Consider the following 25,270-nt stretch of genomic DNA (forward strand, 5'->3'; position numbering starts at 1 on the left):
ACATAATAGATAATATGTTTTATATAATAACCTTGAAATTTTCTGCACGGTTTATGTCTTAATCATATATTTTAAAGTATTTGTTTAAAATCTATGTACATTATATTATGAGCTCCTTTAATGTTGTGTTTTATCTCACAGCTTAGAATTCCATCTAAAGCTGCATTCAAATTGAGACCACGTGATGTTATCGTGAATTTGAAAAAGAAACACATTTTCGTTGGAATAAAGGGACAACCACCGATATTGGACGATGAATTGCAGCATGAAATTAAACTTGAAGAAACCACGTGGCTACTTGAAGACGGAAAAACATTCCTTATCAACATTGAAAAGGTAATATATTTATATTGTATATACAATTTTTCATTGAATCATTACAGTACTTCATATAACGGATTTGACTTGCAACCCAAAGAATTAGAAATTGTTTATTTCTAATCCATTATTGTAACGTGTGATATAACCGTTTTTGATTTTTATCCCAAGATTATAATTAAAGTACAGGGAATTTTTCTTAAAGTACCAACTAAATCCAATTCGTTAACAGAAATACGTTCGAAGTAAAATATTGAAGCAATTTTTTCTGCTATAAATTTGTTTCAGCTGAACAACCTAAAAAAACTACCCTCCTCCTGTCTAGTTTAACCTTGGGATCCCATAAGGAATATGTACAATTTTAATCCTCATAATTATTCTTTTAAATTTAATAAATATTTAAGCATACATAATATTTTAGTTGAGTTATTATGGATATTATTAACGAATTTGTGTCTTTTTTAAATGTGTATGTATTGGATCCTCGTGTATTCTCTTGAATTATATCTTATAATAGCTATCAAATATATGTAAATTTATATTTTAGGTGGAAGTAAATATTATCCTCCCATATTGGAAGGTAAATAGTTTTTAGAGGTATTGTAGGTATCACATTAAACGTTTTAATTTTAATTTATTATTTTGATTTAACAAAATGTCAACTGCAACCGTAGGTTTTTATTAAGTCCAGCTCATAATTGTTTTTGGATTGCCATTATTTATTATAACTTTCAAATTAACACCAAAACACATCATTATCTTGTGCTGTTATCCAATCAAACTGAGTACTTATACACTCGGTTTACGTTGCTGAATTTCATATTAATTTTAAATAATTGGTCATTGTTTTAATTAAGCTGAGATCATAGAACTTAAAAGTTGCAGTCTTAGATTTATGTAAATTGTAATTCACCACTAGTTTTCAAGGAATTTAAATATATTTATACCTTATAATGCTTATATTATATATACATATATGGAGCAAGGCAGCCCGCAGAAAATTTTCTCGGGGGGGGGGGGGCAGTGAAAAATAATACACTTACCATAAATTCTGTTTTTTATATTACATCGTCAAAAAAATTATTTATTTATTTTAATATTGCAAGTATATACATATATCTATAAATGTTTAATATTATGTTGTAGTTATAATAAATAAGCCTGTATTATAAAAATGAAAATAATAATAAATAATAAATAATTATGACTCATTGATCATTATCGTCAAATAAAAATTGAACGCGCCGTGGTTCCATGCAGAAAAGCTTAATTGTATTTTCAACAATGTCAGACTGTTGACTTTTTAAAATATCACTATGAACGTACATAAGTGCTAAGATATACTTATATATAGTTATATCTTATATCTTATATAATATCTTTAATCGTGCCGAATACCTAGTGATATTGAAAACTGACACAATTTTGTGTCACCTTATCAGTTATCAGTCCTCCTTATCGCTGACTGCTATATATAATGCAAATAAATGCAATAAAAATTAGGTAATATCTTTATTAGCAGGGGGGGGAGGGTCGGTGGCCTTGACATGAAGCTCATACTATACTTTCTTTTAACGGTATATCTCATTTTTATGACGGAAATATCCAATTTCTATTTCCAAAGACTAAATTTAAATGGGATGTTTATCATATTTTATTCTATTTAAATAGAGAATCTATATTCTAAGTATCTCGGACCTCGCATTATTCCTTAATCTTCATATTATAGGTTACGCCCCTAATAAAGTTTAGTATAAAACACAGAGATAAAATACACTTCTCTGTAAAATGAGAATACAAATTTAATTTGTAGCTCATAAAATTATATTATAGTAATCAAATTCGTATTAAGTAAAAATGTATTTCTCAATATATTCCTTGGCCGATTGGACATATCTGTTCAATTTTAGCTTTAGTTAAAGCATAATTAACGACGCTAAATTATATAAAATAAATTTTTAAAATGTTGATTTCTTGGAAACATCATTGATTATGTTTATAATATAATATTATGGATATTAATTTTTAAAAACATATTTTATAAATGTAATATTTCAGACAAATTAATTTTGTGCAATTATGGCTATTATAATTTTATAGGGGGTTACGGTTGGTTGAGGAATTCGTGTTTGTTGGTTGAAGGTTTCGTCACTAAAATCATGGGTGACAACCCTTCCGAGAATTAGCGACGTCGGTCGATGCTTGACCTCAGAAGACGATAGTGACTGGGGCTAACCCCTGAGCCATTCCAGGCCTCAAAAATTAATTTTATATTCACTCATTAATAACGAACAAATTTAATAAATAGAATTAATATATCTTATTAAATAAAATAATCATTATTATCAATCAATTACCAACTAAATTTTTTAATTACTACATCTATATAAAGCTTGAAAAGGTAGTATCGTCTGTTTCGTTACCTAAATCTGTATAACAAAAATACCTAATTATATAACGTGCGTTTCTATCTATAAGATCAATGTAGTTACTGTAAACTGTATGTAATATCATTGATTAATACCATTTATAATCAATGATAATATGTTTCAAATTTTTATATAAACTGTTAATACTGTCAACCATTTTTTTTTTTTATTATTAGGGGAACTCGCGGCAACATAGGCCATTGGATGTGGGGTAGTACGGTAGGGGTTATTTTGTATATTTGTTTGTAGGTTTTTAAATGGGTAGGGTTGTAACACGTGTTTGTGTATGTGTGGCAAAGATATGTTGCTAAAAATCCGGGGTGGTCACCCATCCGGGAGCTAGCAACTGCGGCCGGAACGCTCGCTCAGAGCGTTTCCGCAAATTGAGCGTACGACTGCGCTTCACCAAGCCACAACCATTTTTTATTCTTTATTTAAAAGCCAAAAGACAGTATTAAATAATTTATTATACACTAAGAATTCAATTTTTTTTTGGAAATTATAGGACATCAAAGGATTTTTAAGAGAAAGTACCAAAAAGTTTTGATATAAATTTTGTAATAGAAATATTACAGTTAAAAAACTTTAATACTTATCATATCTGGTTATTTTGTACTTTAATGATAAAAATATCCAATAGAGGACACTTATATAGCATAATTATTGTATTTTTATCTATTCGCCAATTTAAGAGAGAATTTTTATTATTTTGTATCCATATAACTAAATCGCTAATGTACAATATCAATACATAAGTTTTTTCAGTCATATAAACTTGTATTTTTTTTTTTTTAAATTTTATTGAATACGTGTTTGGTTGGTGGGAGAAAAATTAAAGATCAAGTTCTGTGTTCGTTTCATGAAAATGTATCTCTATTCTGTAATTACACTGCGTGCGTACAAATTAATTTCGTTTCCATACTTCATAGGCTTAGTAATACTTATAATACTATACGTTTGAGAATTAAAATATCAGTTTCTTAAAATAAATTAATCAATGCTTTATGAAAATATAATAAAAATAAATTATCTTTTTTTTCTTATTTTTAATCTAGAATTTATAGAAATATACAATCTATATACAATATACATAAATAAAAGTATAGTAAGTATAACGGATGTTTTCCCCCTAAATTACGTTATAATGTAGTGGCTTGAGTGACTAAAGGGAAGAACCAACCAGTGAAGGCATTTCGGCGTAAATTAAATGTTCAATTGAATAAGTCGAAGCCATTCGTCCATGCAAATAATTTAATTAATAATAATTTAATTGCATAATAATAATATTAGGTAATACTTTTATTGAAATTAAATCCTATTCACATGTGTCGCATATTATGCAATTTCTTATTATTTCTATCTAAACACTCATAATTCTCCTAAAGTATACCTAGATTTATTTTATTATAAAATAAAATATTATATACAAAGTAAATGTTATACTACCATAGTGTTATGTTAATAACAACCGATCATATAAAACTAACAAATATAATACTTATGTGTTTTCTTTTGTGGTTGGTATTATTATAAGACTTGCGAATTCATCTAGTTTAATTGGTGCATGGTTTATTTTATTACAACTTTTATTGAGTAAAACAGTCATTAACATTTTATACACGTATCCCACGTAGTCATTTTAAATACAAACGATTCACAAAGTCATAAACGATATTATCACACTCGATTTTGTTTTGGGATCAAAAAGAGTTCGAAACATCCTACATAGACTATAATATAAGCCCCAGACCTTCGTTTCTGAGAACTCTCTTTAGTGCATGGCAATGGACATTAGTGTTTATTATATATTTGAATCATATCATTCGCAGAACGATCTGAGCGAAATTCAATTTACAAAACGTTATTATTAAATTATAATTGCGCATAATGCATAAACAATTTACTAATACAGAGTGTCCCGTTTGATTTACCCATTTCGATATCTCCTGAGATAATAAATATATTATAATTTACATATTATATTTTTTTTTCGATTTAATAAAAAATTTTTATCAAAAAGTTAAAAAAATTATTTTTTATTTTTGAATTTTTAAAAAAAAATAAAGATACTTGCCTATTTTATAGAATTTATTTTGTTAAAAATTTTAACATTTTATTTTCATTAATCTCGTGATTTTTAATCATTTTTTTAGTTTATAGATAAAACGGTGAGTCCCCCTACATCTAATGGGTATATCCTCACGGGACATTATATACTAAGTAAATAAATATACTGAATATTCAACATATCATGTATAGTTATAATGTATACCATATAATCAAATGCTTGTACTATAATATCATCTCAAACCTACAAATTGTATTAAATTACATTCATTTATAAATATAATATTAATCTTATATAATTTATCAATGTATCTTTATTAATGTTAATGTTAGCCAATAACCTTAGTTATTGAGGCTTACATAAATAAAAAAAAATTAATATTTATCAAGTCATCAATTTAAATATAGATATAAGAGGTATACTTGCATCGGAGTTACTTCAACGTGAATAAATTTGTTGGAATATTGTATTTATAATTTTGTATTTTTTTCTGTCATTAATAAATCCAAAATTAATGAAAAAAAAAGTTGTATTAATTCGTGGAATTAAATGCCCCGTTTAGAACAATTCGTATATTGTTTTATCTTATTTTATAAATTCTGAGAGGAGTGATATGAATAAAGTATTTATTTTTTGGCCTGTCATATTTTTTGGAATAGTAAAAATGCTTTGATTTTCAACATTGTGAGTGGATATCAGTATAATAAATTTGATCTAGTTGATTCTTTAGGTGAAAAGAAAAATATAGAATGTAAATGATAATACAAATTTTCTTCGATCAAAAAGCTTAATAATTTGGTACGGCAGTAAAATTCCTCATAAATTATGTATACAGGAATTTAAAAAAAAATTGATTGTAAATCTATAATAATTCATTACGAAATTTGTCAAAATCACTAAATTTTGTAAATTATTTTTAATTACCAGTTATTACTGAAACCCAAAGATGTATAAGTAAAACTTTTTTGTAAATGGACATTTTAAGTTCAAAATTTGACAAATTGGATATTAAAATAAAGAAAAGCTATTTTCTTATAATTTAAAATTTGTAGTGACAATTTACGTGTTTTGTTATATTTTACTATACGCTTTATTCTATATACCTATATGTACATTTTGTCAATAATTTTATACATATTATATTAATTAATTGTTATACTGTTTAAATAAATGCTGTAATCAATAAGCTATATAACTTTTTCAGGAAAACTTTAAATAAATTTAAAAAATAATTATACGCTATTACATTTAAAAAATACTTAGATAAGTTTTAAATTATTCGGCTGTTGTCTATAGTACCTATATTCCGTGTTACTAATAGTAAAATAGTAAGTAAGTCATTGTATAGACTGACAGATAATTTCTGCTCAGGGTCATTTTTTGTATGCGATGATTGATCATTCAATTTAAATTTAACTCATGACTGACTGAGTCAATGACGATGAAGTACACTGTACTTTTAATATATACAGCATAGTGGTTACCTACCTATACTTGCTCACTTTTTTTATAGGGTTAAAGCTACGAGCATTTAATTTCGATGTGTTTTAGGTAAATAAAATGGAATGGTGGTCGAAACTGGTGCTTGCAGATACTGAAATATCTACCAAAAAGATCAACCCAGAACCTTCCAAACTTTCCGACCTAGAGGGCGAAACTAGGTCCATGGTGGAGAAAATGATGTACGACCAGCAACAAAAGAATATGGGATTACCTACATCGGATGAGCAGAAAAAACAGAACGTTCTTCAAAAGTGAGTTTATTTTATGTTTTTACCTTCGTTGTTTTAACTGTTAATATTTTTACAGGTTTATGGAACAACATCCTGAAATGGACTTTTCCAAGTGTAAATTCAATTAAACCAGCTCAAAACCAAGAAAAAAAAATATATATAAAGAACAGCATTAAATGAAAATTGAAATAATAAAAATAATGTTATCACTTACAGTTTCTTTAGATGAATTCAAAAGTTTTTGGATTAAAATAAAAGTATTGTAAATTTGATTGAGGTTTTGTGTTTTTAAACTGAATAGTACAATATTTTTCTACCTTCTAATAATATCATATTATTCTTTATACCGCTCGACGTTATATTCTGTCAGCAACCTAGTGCAGCAAACTTCGTATCTGTATTGTGCTGCGCACTAGCAATATTATGATTTAGAATCAATATCTCATCAATTGATTGTACATATCATATGCACAGGGCCTTAGCTGGAACAAATTTTCGTGGGGGGTTTTAAATCAAATAATATTTTCATTTTAAGTAATTAAAAAAACATTTATTTAAAAAAAAATCACATTTTACTATGTTATTAATGCATTTTAATTATTTTAAAGTAAATTTATATTATATACAATTATTAATTTTAAAAATATTTTATAGCACAAAATCTATTTGTCGGTTTTTTTCTTTGGCGAAACGATCAATAACTTCAGCCGGATCGATATGAATTTGCCTATGAACACTCAAAAGAGCTAAACCTGTAAGTCGTTCTTGGCCTGATGAGTTGCGTAAATAGTTTTTTAATCTTTTCATGGTTGAAAATGTACGTTCTGGCGTAGAAGTCGAAACTGGCAATGTAGCTAAAAGCTTCAAAAGAAAAGATATGTTTGGAAAATATTCATAATTACAATTAATATATGCTTCAATAGCTGAATTTGGTTGGTCTTTTTCTGGTTTTTTAGACCATTTTCTTTTCCAAAGTTGAATTTCTGTTGGCAAAACTTCCATATCCAAAAATTCTGAATATATTTCGAAGTCGTTTTCATCTATTTCATATTTATTGCATATCTTTGGTAACAACTTGTGCAGTGAAGAAATTTGTTTTTTATGATTATTAAATCTTGCTTGAAGTTTTTCACGATAAAATTATTAATAATGCTTTAACTGTGTAGTACTGACACTATGGACAATATCATGGAGTTTTTTGAGATAAAATGACAATTGACAATACGATCGATAATTTATTGTTCGATAATATATTAAGTATTTATAGACGTTTCGTCTATCGACAAAACGTCTCTAATCTTGTATGACTTATCTATGTATAATATAATAATATTATATTACCTATATTCTCAGAGTAATAATAATATATATTATAGAAATCGCCATCAAACTTAGTTACTATATTATTACTTTATTAGGTACCCAAATGGCCAAATGGCCACATAGCAAATTATTATAATTAAGTTACTTATACAATTAAATTTATTAGTTGTAAAATATTTCGGGGGGGGGGGGGTTGAACCCCTACCCCCCCCATATACGGCCTTGCATATGCATATTATTTATTGCTGTTAAGCTTATTAATTTAACGATACAAAAATTAAGATACGATTGTGAATTGTGATCTGGAACGTAATTGTAAAGTATTTATAATAATGGTAAATTTTTAAATGATTCCTACATTTTACTAAGACAAATCTAAATTAGTATTTACAGTTTTCAGATGAATTTGATTAATACCAAAACAATTTTGTGACCATATAGAAAACTTGGGCTTACTTATAAAAACTTTATAAAAAAGGTCATTGATATAAAATGCCCAAAAATGCTTATTGAGAAGTATTATAGTATAGTATAGTATTATAGTGTGAAAACTATCAACAATAAATGTCATGATGTCCTTGACATTTTCAAAAATAAAAAATGTTTCTCCATTAGCTTTGTATCCACACCTTATTATTTGATTTGTCATAGATAAATGGCATAAAGCTAAGATAGACCACTATTAAGGCTTTCGATTGAAATTTGCCGCTAAGTTCAGTTCGATTGTGCATGGTATTTCTGTGTCTATGTATGACCTACTGCACGCTAAAACTTGAATTCTTTGCTTAAAAAATAAATATACGTACCCATGATCAGGTATATAGTTAATGTCAATGTGACGGGACTCTAGGGACTAAAAGCTTAATTTGTTTGAAAATTACATAGCTGTAATGTTCTATATAATACTAGGAATTTATTTGGTCAAATTATATAAACGCTAATGAACACATTTATCAATGATTGCGTAAAATGATTGACCAAGTGATCTACGAATTTGAATTACAGCCAACGCTGTGTTTAGTGAATAAATTATATAGGTATGCACGTAGATGGATCGAGTCGGATAAACATGGAAATTGCGTAAAATTAGGTATTCATTATCGAGATAAATATCCTAAACGCTTAACTTAATGAAATCTCCACATTTCACAAGGTCAAACTCATATGGTTTTACTATTTAATAGCATTGATTATCAATTATAGACACCATATATTTATTGACAATGATTGGTAATAGTCGGCTCCAGCAATGTTTTGCTAATTTTATATCCCGATCACGAACGTGCGACTATATCCACAAAGATTATGATATTCTTGTAAAATGTAAACCGTGGACGCCTTGAGATCGTGTGAATTGTATTTTTATTCAGAAACCGAAACTTGTTTTAATTGTCGTATACACTATCTACAACTGTACATTTTAATGGGTTTTCGAATCATTATTATTTTATATAGCACTCTATCATTATTCATTATCATCTAAATCACAATGTTTCACGAATATTATTTATTTGTAATGTATGTTTTAATTATCTTTGTAATATTTTGATAATTGTTGAGCTATCATAGTTACTCTAAAACCTAGTAAAAAAAAAAAAAATTTTTTTGGTATTATTATTGAAAGATGACCATACTGTTTTTTCAACAAATGGATTAATTTTAAATTTAAATTTTATTCACTTCACAATTTGTTTTTGAAGTAGGTATAACTGATTAATTTGATAATTTGCTTATTAATTACTGTATAAAATCCCGCGTTTAAATAAATTGATTTTCATTGATGGATACCTACTGCAATAATTGGTGTGATACATGCAACATACGCAACATTTTGTACTGAAATTATATAGGTGATTTATAATCAATGGTATTATGTATGGAACTAAATCGTTTTCGGCGGAATCCAATCCGAATATTTAATGTCATACTCTGATACTCATATTCATACCTTATACATAATACGTACGTATGTAGGACGTAGGTGTATAGTGTATACTGTATAATAATATTATTACATGAATATAAAATATTTTATCGGCTCTTAACTATAGACAATAATTAAAGTATCTACGATATAATATCGAAATCCAATTAATACCTATCACATATTAAACACATTTTTCCGTTGGACTAATTTTCACTAAATAAATGATATTATCACACGTGATATAATTATACAAATGTACAATATATATATATAGTTATACGATATTATACTCGTACCCAGCGCCGTGCAAAGGGGGGGGGGGGAAATTAGGGCAAGTGCCCCAGGGCGGCAAAAGTAGCAATATTTTATAGGGCGGCAAAAAAGATGGTACTTTTCCATTAGTTTATACTCCAAATTCGCCACGGCCACAAAAATTGAAATATCTACTATCTATTTTAAGATAAAATATTTTATCTATGAAAAATGTGTTGTAAATTGTAATTTATGATTATGGACTGGTGTGTGTGCCTACACTGGCTTGTTGACCTATGGGTGGCGGCGGGGGCGGGTGACTAAACGGCACGGACTAAGATATATCTTTTAGTCCGTGCTAAACGGGTAATTAATAAATAAAAAAAATAATAATCCATCATTAAACACATCTTTTCCTAATGTTGAAATTGCTTTCAAATTATTTATTTGTATGCTATGTTCTAATGCCAGTGGAGAAAGGTCCTTTTCTGTTTTGAAGAGAGTCAAAAACTATTTACGTTCATCATTATCAAATGATGAAACATCAGCATTATCAATATTATGTATTGAAAATGAAATTGTCAAGAATATCAGTTGGACAAGTCTTGTTAAAAATTCTCAAAACTTAAAGCTAGAAAAAAAACATTTGTATAAAGTTATTTATAAAATCGTTATTCAATATTATGATAAAAAAAAATGTTGTTGTTATTCATGTTTTTATACATTTATTCTTACTGTCTCCTAACTAAATTCATTGTTTATTGAGTTGTTTTACTTGTTAATTTATTAATTATTATAAATATAAATAATTCAATGTTAAGTGACCGGATAATAATAACATTTTGAATAGTTTCGATTTTTGGGGGGCTTTAGGAAAATGTCTAATGCCCCCTCCCCTCTCTTACGACCATTTGAGATTAGGGGCGCCAAATTTATTTCCCTAGGGTGCCACTGATGGTTAGCACGGTACTGCTCGTACCCATAACCATATCAAAACGTGTAGCGTATACCTAATACCTGCCAAACTCATTTAACGTTATTTTTTTACAGTGGCCAACTCGCGAGGTTTTTTAAAATCAGCTGCATCCGAGTTCCGTCCCAAATATAAAAATGTAATTTTAAGATATACTAGTTCCGTCCTGGATTTTTTAAATAGATATACCAATTCCGTCCCGTGTCAAATCGAATAAATAACAGTATCATATTATTCAGAAATAAAGATAATTTGGTTTCAGCTATCGCACCAAATAATCGAATTTAACAATATTATATTATTTAGAAATAATTAATAATAATTAAAATAATGTAAATTATTTAAATTAATATTTATTTCATATTCGTACCTATTTTACCTATTTGAATTTCGAATATTTATTGAATATTGATAATATTGATCATAAAACTTGTTTATCTTATTATAACAATAATACTATATTATATTTTAACCGATCTGTAACTAGTATTACAGAGCCCAAATAGGATCTGCTGTTAACAGGTCCGGAAGCCGATAATTTACAGAGCCGGTAACTTTACCGAGCGTTCAAGCAATACCTAATTTCATTTACAGATCTGTAAGTAGTTACAAGACGTTTATGCAACCCGCCCTTATAGTGTGTACCTAATGTGAGTATAACAATATTATAATAAGAAATTAAGAAATAAGAATACAAAATTATTGACTGTTGGCTGATTTGGTTTACGTTTACCTATGATCTGAAGTCTGAACCTAAGAAATAAGCCCATACACCAACATTATGTTAGATCCTGTTTACCCGTATTCAGAAAACGTTTACATCCACGTAGGCGGGGTAATATTTTGATTATAAATGCTTGATTACAAGGTCGATAAGTGATAACCTTGATTTTTAAATAAAAATTATTGTTCGTAAAAATATAAAATATTCGTTACGTCCTATATTATAATTCACGCTCGTCAAAATGTAGGTATTTTACAATAATTTATATATTATTTGAATTGCCATAATATAGGATATACGGTAGATACGGCCGTATACCCGCGTATCATTAATTTTTCATAAGCTATACGTCATTGATACAAATAGCGTATATGGCCATATACCCCCCCCCCCCCCCCCAATACACCGCTGGTCAAATAAAGATAATAAAGATAATATTATTTCAGCTATTGAATCAAATAAACTTTTCAGTCGTTATTTGTGCGTGCCCACGCTATTTAATATATATTAAAAATGAATAGTATAAACAATATATGTATTTACAGTGAAAAAGGTAAAATTTTAATTATTAAAAATAATAAGTTTGATTTAGGTAAACTTATATTTTTTTATATGTATTTTATAACAAAAATAACTATACAAATTATTAAGAATAAATTATAAAAACGATTAAGGACGGAATAAGTATATATTACCTTTTGGCTTTTTCAACAGGGACGGAATTGGTATAAAAAGGTTCTTATTGGGGCGGTACTCGGATGCAGCCTGAACATCTGACCCAAATGTGATTCTTTTTCATTCCAAAATCCCGGCTAAGTAGTTTCAGTCGTTTCAGGTCTATGCTCTGAATGGCTGGCCCCCGATGTAATCCAGCCCGGTAAAAATACGTTTCAAACCCTCGCCCGTCAGATTATCCTGTTTCATACACGAGATATTATACACTTATACCTGACGTGCAGGCCCGGATTAAGGCGTAAGCAGTGTAGGCTTAAGCCTACACAACCAAGGATTTAGGGGCACGGGCACCGCATACTATCCTGATGCTATTTAACATTTTTATTTAAATATATCGGAAATTTGAAATTAGTAATAATCAATCATAGATAATATTATTAATATTTATCATCTATATGTAATCAATAATAAAAAAAGAAATGTATAAATTAATGGTTCGTTATTTTTTATAATACCTATGATTATTTTATATTTTTATAAATCTAAAATATATTTAATTTTATGTTTTTACTTGTTTTCACATATTATATACATGTACATATTGTGGCTAATAAACCTAAAATAATATTTTACTATTTAATCAAGTACCTATCGAGTAGAGAAATGTGTACAATATTTTTTTTTAAATAGGGGCACCAAATTTTTTACAGCTTATGGGCACTGATAGATCTTAATCCGGGCCTGCTGACGTGTACCTACATGGCTACATAATATTTTGTATACCTATATCAACGCATTTATAATAATAAGTTATTATAGCTATTCTATAATAAATGAATATGAATTATCATGCGCGCAACGATATTATTATACAGGGTGATTCTTTTAAGTGGATACACTAATTATCTCGAAAAGTATTTACTTTTTTCAAAATATTTTTTTACATGGTTTCAAGTTGTTAAAAATCCAACGTTTTTATTAAAAAAATTATATTTTTTATCCTTATCATTTTTTAAGTTTTTTACTTTTTGAATGACAACATAGAGTTAGAGAATATTTTTCTAAGTATTTTGATTCATAAAAATCGAATTTAGGGCTAGTAGTTTTTGAGTTATAAGTATTTAAAGTTTAGATTGGCAGAGTGGAGTGGTTACCCCGCAAAATGTTTGTCCACTACTCCGCTTGTCAGTACTTTAAATACATATAACTCATAAACTACTTGTCCTAAATTCGATTTTTATGAATCAAAATACTTAGAAAAATATTCTGCTTTGGAATATGAAATTAAAACTCTATATATTGTCATTCAAAAAAGTAAAATACATAAAAAATGATAAGGATAAAAAATATAATTTTTTAATAAAAACGTTGTTTTTTTAACAACTTGAAACCATTAAAAAAAATATTTTGAAAAAAGTAAATACTTTTCGACATAATTGGTGTACACACTTAAAAGAATCACCCTGTAGACTAGTAAAAATAACATATTTGACTTGGTTTTTTTGTATGGATGGATGGAGGAGGAGAGGTAACACTAAAATTATTATACACAGGCTTAATTTCTATCCTATGCATTTTACCATGAACTGTTTTTATTTTTATTTTTGTGTCTAGTGACACTTTTCTAGTAGAAACAATAATAAACATTCGATTTCAGAGAGATTTTTGGTAAAATATTTTTAATCTTGCTTGTACTTTTCATATACTATAAAAATCAATAATTATTCAAGTCATGGGGGGATCGTCCCCACCCCTCAGGGACGCACCTGGTGAATAATTATGTTCCGTATATAATATCTAAATATTTTTGACACGTTTTCAATATACCAAACTTAATTATTATACAATATTTGTTATAATATTATTTTGTTAAAAGTAATTGATACCCATCATTGAACGACGAGAACATCACCGAACGACTGTGATTGATATATCATAATACATTATAATCGTTTGTCGTAAAATGGCAATGCATATATTATTGTGTTATAATAATAATAATATGGTCATCGTAAGAATGTAACATTCAATAGCGTCGGAAAATCGCACTGCTGTTGTAGATCTGTAGCTCGTAGCTGCGACGAACTTCAGCCAACGCCGGTTTGTCGAAGTCTGTTGAAATGTGTCTCGTCCACCACCATTATTGCCATGCCAGCTGCATTAATAATGATACATATATTATATGATACATAGTTATATACACCTACACACCGAACATTTTACAACATAGCACGTATCCAGGATCAATTTTCGGGGGGGGGGGGGGGTAAAATATTTTTAATACATAAACTAAAAATACATAGTTATTAGTTATATTATAATTTGATCAATAATATTATACACTACGAAATATTATAATGTAATAATGTATTCAAAATATAAATAATTTAAAAAAATGGTTGAATACCTACCTACAATTTTAATTCATAAAACAATGTCAACTTTACGTGGCATTCTGGAAAATGTATTGATTATTTCTTCAATATCAATTTGGATACCTCGGTGGACTGATAGTAAAGCTAAACCTGTTAGACGAACTTCACTGCAGCTATTCCTCAAATAGATTTTTAATTGTCTTTAAGTTGAAAAAGAACGTTTTGCAGATGAAGTGGACACCGGGAGTGTTGCAAGTATTAAAGATATTAAACACCAAATGTTTGGATAAAAGTCTTTCGACATGACGCCTAAAGTATCGATTGCAGATTTAGGAAGTTTGTTATCGGGTACCGATTTCCATTTTTCCACCCACACCTTCAATTCTGATTCAAAAGTTTCATAAGTCGGTAAAAAGCTTTTGTAAAAATCAATGCATTTTTTAAACTCATCGCTACTTGGTTTTAATTTAATTAAAAACTTAAAATCAAATTTTGCAGCCCAGAATAATGTAATTGTGTTTTATAAATCTTTTAATTAATTGACTTTTGAAGTAGTCTAAAAATGGCAAAAAAAATTGATCTCCTATAATACTGTTCTGGCGAATCTGCCGGAATATTGTTACGATAGGTAGATTGCCTAATTAATCGTGGCATTTTAACCGTCTCATCTACTAAGTTTAATACATTTTCGACATCTAAAAATAATTTGTGGAATTCTTCCTCACTATTTTCATGAATTGAATTAATAACTTGCATACAGTTATTGACATATTGACAACAATCAGATAAATCTACATTTATTTGTTGTAAAGATTTACATAAAGGCAATATTATAGCAAATAATTTTTCTATAATGTAGGTACAATGAAATTACAAACGAACTAGAGGTAATAGTTTTTGAAAGTTGAAATGCAAGTTTTGATGTTTCTAAATTATGATGCTGTTCGAGTTCCCTTAATGTGTTAGTTATTGCCTATTGGTAAATATAGTTCTTTAAACCGTAACAAGCTGTTGTGGCGTTCAACCCAACGAGTTTCACACATCATTTTTAAAAGTGTTTGGTGGCGTGTGCATGGAATTAAGTCTTTTATGAACTTTTTAAGAACTTCTGACATTATTGGTGATTTTCGAAAAAATGAAGTTATTGTAGATATAGATCCAATACAATTTCTTATTTCAGGAATATTAAATGATTTACTAATGGCGAGGTTACAGACACATACTTATTAAGAAATAGAATCAAATTAAATACACGTTATATTTTATATTATTACTGAACAGTGAATACTTTTGAAAAACACACTGAACAATAATACTGGCGAACACGGAACAATTAAATAGCTATAAAACGATTAAGTCCGTCTTCCGACAAAATTGCGATAACATTATTTATTATATTTAAGTATTAAGTATCCGTTTGCTATTTTCTAAAAAAGATAACGTGTAATGACTAGAGGGAAATTTACAAATGCTTAAAATAAACTGTAGTTGTACAATTATACATTAATATATAAAGACGTATGTAGTTAGTTTTTGTTACCTATATTATAAATATATACCTACTTTAAAAATTTTGGGGAGGGTTTGAACCCCCCCCCCACCAGTATACGGGCCTGAGTCTTGTACGCTGCATATAATACTCGAAAGACACGAAATCGCATTTTTCCACAAACCGGACACTCGAGCGGATTCACCTTGTCAGGTGTTTCCTGATGTTGAGCCCATCTTAAGCTCATACTAAATGGAGTAAAATCCCTAAAAACATGCACACGCGTATACCCACATATTATTATTATTATTATTGTTGTTATATACCATCTCTACGGACTCTACGCGTTAGTTTTCAAGCCGGATTTCCCGCTACTCTCACAGCGGTTCTTCGCGCACACACACACACGCACATGCCGACGAATGTAGCACAGTGTCCGCTGCTGCTCGAATATTATTGCCATCGAAAATCGATATTTTCCACGCTCTATATTTTGTGTGCAGCTGTTACCTATGTGTACATCAATACATGTCACACGACACACGTGGTGGCGTATAATAATAATAATATGTTCTATCGGATTCCCTCTCCCTTTCGCGTGTGTGTAGGTAATGCTGAATAACGATACATTTTCGAATATTTTACAAAACGGAGATTTTTCGCGTAAGATTCGGAACGGAAGTGCGTGTGGAGAAACGATAACGATACGCGTGTACGTGACTACAGGAGAAGAACTTGGATGGGGGTGGGGAGCACCGAGTCTTTCCGTAAAAGTATATTTAATTAGTAATTAAAATATATGATTTACGATCAAATCATATTTTGTGAGGTTTTCATTGTTTTCAAATGAAAATGAATGTATCCATTCATCAATATTATGAATATTATGAATGTTAGAACTCTATCTAATATAATTTGAGTATTTGACGTAGATACTGCAGATATGTTGTATAATTAATTCTTGTAATTTAATATGATGGATATTATATAATATTTATTAAGTCACTATAAGCTATAGCTATTTTATTTAGTTTCTATACTTAAATATTACAACTTGTAATCAATAAAACATTTCTACATAAAAAAAAGTTTATAATTCATTTAATGAATAAATCAAACAGCTAAATTAATTAACAATTGTGATGCAATTATTTTTTTAATTGCTTTATAATACATCATATAGTGTTGGTACCAGTACTGAAGTACATTTCTACAAATTCCTTGAATTAATTTTTTTTGTTATTGTTAGAAAAATGTATTAATTTTTAATTTTTTTTAAATCGATTAGTTAACTTAAGTCTTGGGTACTTTATAAGAGCGTCAAAAAAACTATTTCATTATTTTTGTAATGGTATCTACTTCTACTACTACTACTACTACTACTACTACTTTTTTTTTTTTTTTTTTTTTTTTTTTTTATCTTGGTATCGTCGAACCGGGGGAGTACTGCCTTTGCTCTGCATTCCCGCCGGTCCGCCATCATACTACTACTACTACTACTACTACTACTACTACTACTCGTAAGCGCTACAGGCCACAATGACCCTTGGCTTTCAAAACAATTCGTCTCCACTCGTCTCGATCTTTAGCGATACTTTTCCAGTTCCGTATACCCATCTGTTGTAAGTCCTTCTTTACTTCGTCTAACCATTTGTAATGGTATCTAAATATTGTAATTGTGAACTTAATGTATAATCTAAAAAAAATGTGATGAAAAAAATTCAAAAACAGAAATTTTAAAGACCGAAAATATGGTAGATTCAACTTAAAAAACAAACACAAAATCCTATAGTTATGCACATTTTTCATTATCTGTGATTTTGCAAACACACATGAGATTGTTAACAGCATGTCATATTATTAGTTTGATAACTAAGTAACATATTTTGCTATATTTTATTGTTCCGCAGTATGTCATAAGTTATGATCTATCGAATTTTACCTATATAACACATTAATACCTAATACCAATGTTTATAAATTAGTACCTATTTATATAATCAATGTTGACACGATATTTTCGATTTCGATACCCATCCAATTGATTTCTCACAAATTACACATTTTCGTCGATTTGTATGTTGTGATTTTTCCATTTGCTCGTCTAGCTGATATAATAAATTTATAGTGTATATATCCTCGTAAATAATAAAAACAAAAATTTCTGATTTCCGCTTTTTGATATTGTCTTATATTTTTACGTACCTACCATGTAGAATGAACTAACCACTTGATTACAGGCACGCGATTGCATATCATACAGAAGTACAGAATAGAGTCTATTCAATAGACCATTGATAGGTCTGCGATACCTACGCATAGTACTTCCATAAACGGATTTCAGGGAATATAATAAAACAGTATGACGTATGACGTATACTCACTTATAGAAACGAGTTATTTATTATGTTGTATTAATATATTATTATTGTCGCGTTGATCGTTGACGTACTAATTTAATTTATATTTATTAACGTTACAGATACACTACATAATTATATAAATTCTAATTAAGTATAAAATACCAAGTATATATAATCTAAGGTTTGAAAATTTTTAATAATCTATAATATACCCTAGACAGATAAACCGTTTCCGCTCAGTATCATTTTTCGTATACAATGATAGAATATCATTGGATTCAAATTTAATTTCATCCGTTACAGTAACCCACATGTAACCTACTGTACAGCAGAGTGACATTCACGACTTACCCGCTTTTTATTAAATGCGCATACTTCCGCTGCAAAACAAATTAAAATTATTGTTATATAGTTCATGAGGAAATAAAGATTTCTAAAATAGTTTATTTTTCTGTTATATTTAAAAAAAAATTATTTTTGTTTAAATAATCATACCGATATACCTAATGCACACAAATATCACATCTACAAATTGTTCAATTCTTACTCACTTTCAATAATTTTTTTTTTCTTAAAATTAAGAAGGCTATTAAAAAATATTCAATTATTATTATTAATATTGAAATTTTTCCATCCCTGGGTTTCTCATAGATGTCCAATATATTTGGCAGTTTCCTAATTATTATGAAAATATTGAAACAACACGTGGATACAATATGGCTAATATGGATGACTTAAGTACCATGGAAATTAAACTTCAAATGGCTGCGTGATGTGTTTCATTATCGTTTCCATAATGATTATACAAATAATATTTATAATGATTATACATTTATACAGGATCTACAGATTAGTGTTGGTTTTCGGTGCTTTGACGCGGCTTTCGTAAACTCTCACGACGCCTCTGAGAGCCTCGACGCACAGTTTTAATACCTTTGATTTCTGATGTATACCTATTAATTCAGAATTTTCTTATAGATTATTGTTAAAAAAACACATTTAAATGTATTGATTTTCAACGAAGAAACTTAGAACGGCATAGGACTTTTGGAAACGCTGTATGTCTGACGTTTGTACCATAGTATGTATTCATGCACACATTTATGATTTTGTATACTCACTGCTCATCCTTTTTCAACAGATTAAATCGAAAATCGCGTTTTATATTTTAGAAGAAGATGTGATATCGAATGTATTATAATAGGTATACACTATGCATGTATAGGTGTTATATCCATAATGGTATACATACGAAACCCTTTATAAACTATATACATATATGTATGCTATTTAGCGGACGTTTTGTTAAATCGTTGGTAATATATTTGCATACGGAAATGTTGCCTTTTTTGGCAAAACATTTTACGCGACACGTGTCATTCGGTGGACCCCGCTATAAATATTCATAACGATATAGCGGTGCGAACGGACCAAGAAATCTGCTATAAAGTTTCATTTAGAAAATTGCACCGATATAATAATATGTTATCTACATATATAGAGCTGTATGTACTTCACACGATGTTGTTTCGCATATATTATCGACCCGTAACGACCTCGCGCGTGCATATTATACATATATTTATTGTATACAATGTATATAATGTATATATTCTAGTGTAAGTGTTTAGACGCACAATAAACAAAACGAACACGCGTGTGACCGGGATCCTCGGGGTCTGGGCACTAAATCGCGAAAATAGAGTGACACAGAGCAACGGCATTAGAGTATACATAACATTTTTTCTAGTGCATACACTTATCATTTGTCTTATTTTTTGTTTTTTACGCTATATTGTGAACTCTGAAGACCCTGTATGTGTGAGATCAGTGTGGTGCAGGATATATATATATATATATATATGTGTGTGTGTAGGTATATGTATTACACGCGGTGATTGACCAAGCTTCATCAACGCCCACCCTGGCCACCCCTCTCAAGCTTAAACTTTTAAGAATGCGCTTATTGAAATCTGGAATTTTCGAATTTACTCGCAGACCACGTTATAAAATACTTAAATGCAATTTAAACAAAAAACTTAAAAAGTTGTACACAAATACATATTTTTTATACGCGAATCTCCCTTTTTTTGCAGTGAACTATTGTAAAGCTGCAGATGATTTGATCAGACACATTGGGCATGACGAAGCCGAAGATCTCTTAATCGAACAAATATAAGAATATAAGTTCTAGAAGATCATAATAATATAGCCACAGCAGTACAGAACACTATCCTCGATTGCAGCATGAATATCTTAAATTTTTTTTAAATACAGTCTATACATACTTAAAGAATCCCAAATTCAAAATTTGAATCAATGCATAATAAAATGATTAATGTGGGTACAACCATAATTGTTGAATCACTGATCAGTGATCACCCTATATATAGCTATTAAAGATGCTTAAACAATGACCATTGACTAATGGGTAATATTATAATTATTATAGGGCGTGTGACGTGCTCTGTGTAGCTGGTGCTTTGTACAACTACTGACGGATATTATCCGACGACTTGATGACGTGGAGTGTCGGACATAGAGTTGTTAGTATGGATATAATGATATAATAATAAAAATATAAAACACGTGCGTTTGCTATTGTTTCGTAAATTTATAATGGTCCGACTCCGACGTCGAACGATGTCCGTGTGACGTATATTGTACACGACAATGTTTTATGGTCACGACAATATTATTATATTTTATCGTTTATCGCGTACCTACGACTTATTAATCAATATAATGATTATTGTTGTTTTATGCCGACGCGGGTTGTTGTTGTTGTACGCTGAAATAAAAATATTACCTACATATATAGTAACGTGTAATAATAAAAAAATTAAAACAATAGGTGCGGACACAATTGATATCGCAGCCACCCTGGTAGCCAAACGCGAACATTGAATAACGATATACACATATACGCATATCAGCGTATGTACCTATGTATATATAAAAACAATAACAGTGTGCATGATATAATGAAATGACAACGGTATATAATATTGTAACGACGATGTTACCTAATATGACGTGTGATGATGGTGAACCCAAATCGAGTTTTTCGCTTCGGAAGTTCAGAATTACCAGCTATAGAGGGGGGGGGCCGAGTGCATAATATTATTATGTATTTCGATCGGTTCAGCGAATACATACCTATCATCAATATTTTTGTTTTCCGGTGATGTACTCGCATATTATACGTGTTATGTGTGCGTAATTATGCAGTGGTGTAGTATTGACGCCATTTATAAGGAAGGCGGAGATAAAATATTTTATTTTTATTTTTTGTTACTGTCAATTTTTTTATATGTACCTATAATATTATTATTATGTTTTCTTAAAATAATTGCACTTAAGTTTTTACATTTTCATAAAAGTGTAATTTTAATAAAACCGCACGTCGTACTTTTATTCTTAAGTTTACCAATGATACATATTTTTTTTTTTTTTATCATCGGCGTATAATGTTAATTTGAGGGGTGCATTTAATTATATTCATTATAAATTAGGTTAGACGTTATAGCTAATATTCTATCTATGTAAAAATATAAAAATACAGTGGAAAAATAAAATAATGCCGGATCTTCCGTGCCGTTGAACGAATTATTCGAATATCTCCGATATGCAACATCACGCCAGTCTGTGAAACTGCTGAATCCACCCGGGAAAAAAACTGAGAAACCTAAAAACTAAGAACCCCGGCATACTGCAGGATTTAGCAACGAAAATTATTTAATACATTTATTTTTATTTTATCAGCACTCTTGATTGACAAAAAGTTAAAAAATATGAATACCGTTATCATATTACCCCATTCTCTCTAATTTTAACTTATATTGAGTTAAAATAATTGGGAATATATTTTATTTCGCTGCTTAAAAATCTAGTATTAAGTCTTTTTAATATTTTTTTCGTTGTTTTCAATGTTTTAAGTTCGGTATTATTTTTATGTTTTATTCAAAATTCTCTCAATGCTAATTTTGTATAATCTGCATCAACCTCACGTTTCTTGGAATTATTTTTTGAAACATTGATTTCGTTAGTAAAATGCAAACCAGATCGCATTCACCTATCAAACTCCATGGTCAACTTTGTCGACTTTTTCATAAAAATGAACCTATTCAATTTTAAAATAAATATAGTTTACCAATCATAATTTGGAAATAATGTTTTTCAAGTTCTACTAATACTATAGGTAGTAAAATAATTTTAATCTAAAAAATGTTGCACGGTAATGTGGTAGTCAGTCAAAGTGTAAAAATTATGATGTTATAAAAAAAAAAAAAAAATAGTTTCAATTAATTATAATAAAGATACCGGTCAAATTAATAACCAACATAGTTCTATATAGTCAACCTACCTAGTTAATTAATTAAAATTGGGGAGATGGCTGGGGAGGACCGTCCCGTGGGTGCCTCTGACGTTCCACATGACACAGGCACTCACGGGCCATGGTTGTTTCCAGTGGTACCTCCATCGTATGGGCAGGGCCACCAGTCCACGTTGCTCGCAGTGTGCAGACGACTCGGACACCGCCGAACACACATTATTCCAGTGCGTCTACTGGGAAGGATTTCGGGAAGCTCTAACCTCCCGGCTAGGTCGTCGTCCGAACACCATCGACGTGCCCGACATAATCTGCGGTCCAGTGTTCGAGACTCTGCCGCTGGATCCAATCGATAGGCAAGCGGTTCTCATAGAAGCCGAGGAAGTTTTTAAACTTTTTTACCATATGGTAGAAAACATCCTTACCACGAAGGAGGATGAGGAAAGGCGTCGTCAGGCCACAGAAAGACCTCCGAATTCACCGAACTAATTAATAATTACGCATACCTATAGTTAAGTTTCAAAAAAATGTAGCCGAAGGCAAGTTCTCTACTATTGTACAACATCCATTGTAATAGCTAGCGAACGGGAGACTGGCCCGTCGCAGCTACTAAATGTGTAATTGGTTATTTTTATCAATAAACGATGGGGGCCGGAGGAGAAGTATTGGCACCATGGTTCCTCCTCCGGTTCTCGATACTAACGAAAAAAAAAAAAAAAAAAAAGTTAATTAATTAAAAATAATGTATAGGAAAATAGTTTATTTTTTTGATAATTTTGAAATTCTGATACAAATATCGGTAGGTAACTAAACTATTGATAGTCTATGAAATTACATATTGGATACAGGGCCATTTATAACCTTTTTAAGATCCTGGGCATTGATATTTTAACGGGGCCGCTACGATGGACAACCGACCCACATCGATTATATTATCATTATTATTGTGACTATATTATTATCGATTATCCTTTGATCTGAGAAAAATCTCAAAATAAGTTTATTTAACGGTAATAAGTATCGATTATTGGTTGGTGATTTGGCAGAAGCTAGGGGCCCCATTGATCGCGGGGTCCCGGGCACGTGCCCAAAGTGCCCAATGGGAAAGAGGTGTCCGATTGGATACGATTGAATTAAATTTTCCAAAGTTTCTGTTATAATCATTTAGTGGTTTTTACGAAAAAATAGGCGTTACAATTCAATTTGATTTATATTTTATACTAAATAGACAGTAGATAGATACCAATCTATTTTTTGTAATTTTCTAACGTAAATGTAAATTTCAAGAAAAATAAAAGCTAACCGGCTGTCCAGCTGCATGTATACGGTAACATAAGTATAGGTAGTCAATTTTTACTCAAATAAGGGACTGACTTATAATCTTATTACTTTTACCGGCTCAGGGAAATAATATATTACTCTACCTGTTCTGGTCTGCACGCCTTTCTGTATGCTATTTTTGTATGTGATGATATTATGTCACATTTGTACAATCATAATATGACCGGTTTGTCCGAGCACTGCAAAACGGTGGTGACAGAATATGAACTTTCGTACAGTTTAGGGAAAAAAAAAGAAAGTAAAGTTTAATTCCCGTGAAACGGTCTTTGTTTTCCAACTTTTTACGTGACTATTACGTTTCATGTGCAATAATAATAATAATAATAATATTTCATTTATATATACATACGTATAGGACGTATTTACACCAAAACAGGCAACATTATACACATAATATATATTATGTATAGAATGTCGTCGCCGTCGCCGCGTCTCGCTTCGTCGACTGCATAATACATATATGATATTATTCAATGTATTCGTAACTATGCATGTGCCGTATAGCAAGAAAGTGTCATAAAAGGCCATCGCAGTAGTGTAATAATATTGTGTTTTTCTCTCAAAATATTTCTCTCGCGTGTGGCGTACACACGAATTTATTTCACAGAACGGTTTTTTTTAAAGCAAACAGTACCATCTGGCTATCATCTGGATTTTTTGGAACCCTTTTCAATTTTTAGGTTAAACTCTCTATAGTATTCGTTTAACATGGTTCGAAAAATCCTTACCACCACCCTTACCCGCCACAACTAAAAACATAAAACGGTTGAACGTGCTTGATGAATATCAACAAAAATGAGTGAGAGAGAGAGAGAGATCTACAAACGGCGTGACCCAATAACAATATTATCATCGTCGATATGATATTATTATTATGTGTTTAAAAGGACGCCCCGCTTACAATATTGTTTTCAGTGTACATAAACAAGTTGACACAGCTGATCGGC

At 29.8% G+C, this 25,270-nt stretch overlaps 2 protein-coding genes across 3 annotated transcripts in view; one reads left to right on the plus strand and one right to left on the minus strand.

The window, feature by feature from the left end:
- nudC (nuclear distribution C, dynein complex regulator) overlaps positions 1–6,820 on the plus strand; it is a 28,374-nt gene extending 21,554 nt beyond the window's left edge. Inside the window, exons 5-7 of the mRNA XM_089219150.1 lie at positions 142–336; positions 6,367–6,569; positions 6,625–6,820. Of these exons, the coding sequence (XP_089075276.1) occupies positions 142–336; positions 6,367–6,569; positions 6,625–6,676 (450 nt within the window). The 3' untranslated portion in view covers positions 6,677–6,820. The remainder of the gene's footprint in view (positions 1–141; positions 337–6,366; positions 6,570–6,624) is intronic.
- Positions 6,821–14,237: 7,417 nt separating this feature from the next.
- Positions 14,238–16,720, minus strand: LOC149058197 (uncharacterized). 2 transcript variants are annotated; one of them, XM_089220380.1, is made up of 3 exons: positions 16,613–16,720; positions 16,361–16,552; positions 14,238–14,577 (listed from the first exon to the last, which is right to left on the minus strand). In XM_089220380.1, the coding sequence occupies exons 2-3, from the start codon at positions 16,531–16,533 to the stop codon at positions 14,409–14,411; spliced, it is 342 nt and encodes a 113-aa protein (XP_089076506.1). In that variant the 5' UTR covers positions 16,534–16,552; positions 16,613–16,720; the 3' UTR covers positions 14,238–14,408. The 2 variants fall into 2 exon arrangements, with proteins under 2 accessions (XP_089076506.1, XP_089076505.1); XM_089220379.1 differs by having other exon boundaries at positions 16,361–16,720.
- Positions 16,721–25,270: the final 8,550 nt, after the last annotated feature.

Source organism: Diuraphis noxia, unplaced genomic scaffold (assembly GCF_037042655.1).
Source record: "Diuraphis noxia isolate RWA-SAM2 unplaced genomic scaffold, SU_Dnox_SAM2 contig0002, whole genome shotgun sequence".
NCBI classification, from domain to species: Eukaryota; Metazoa; Arthropoda; class Insecta; order Hemiptera; family Aphididae; genus Diuraphis; species Diuraphis noxia.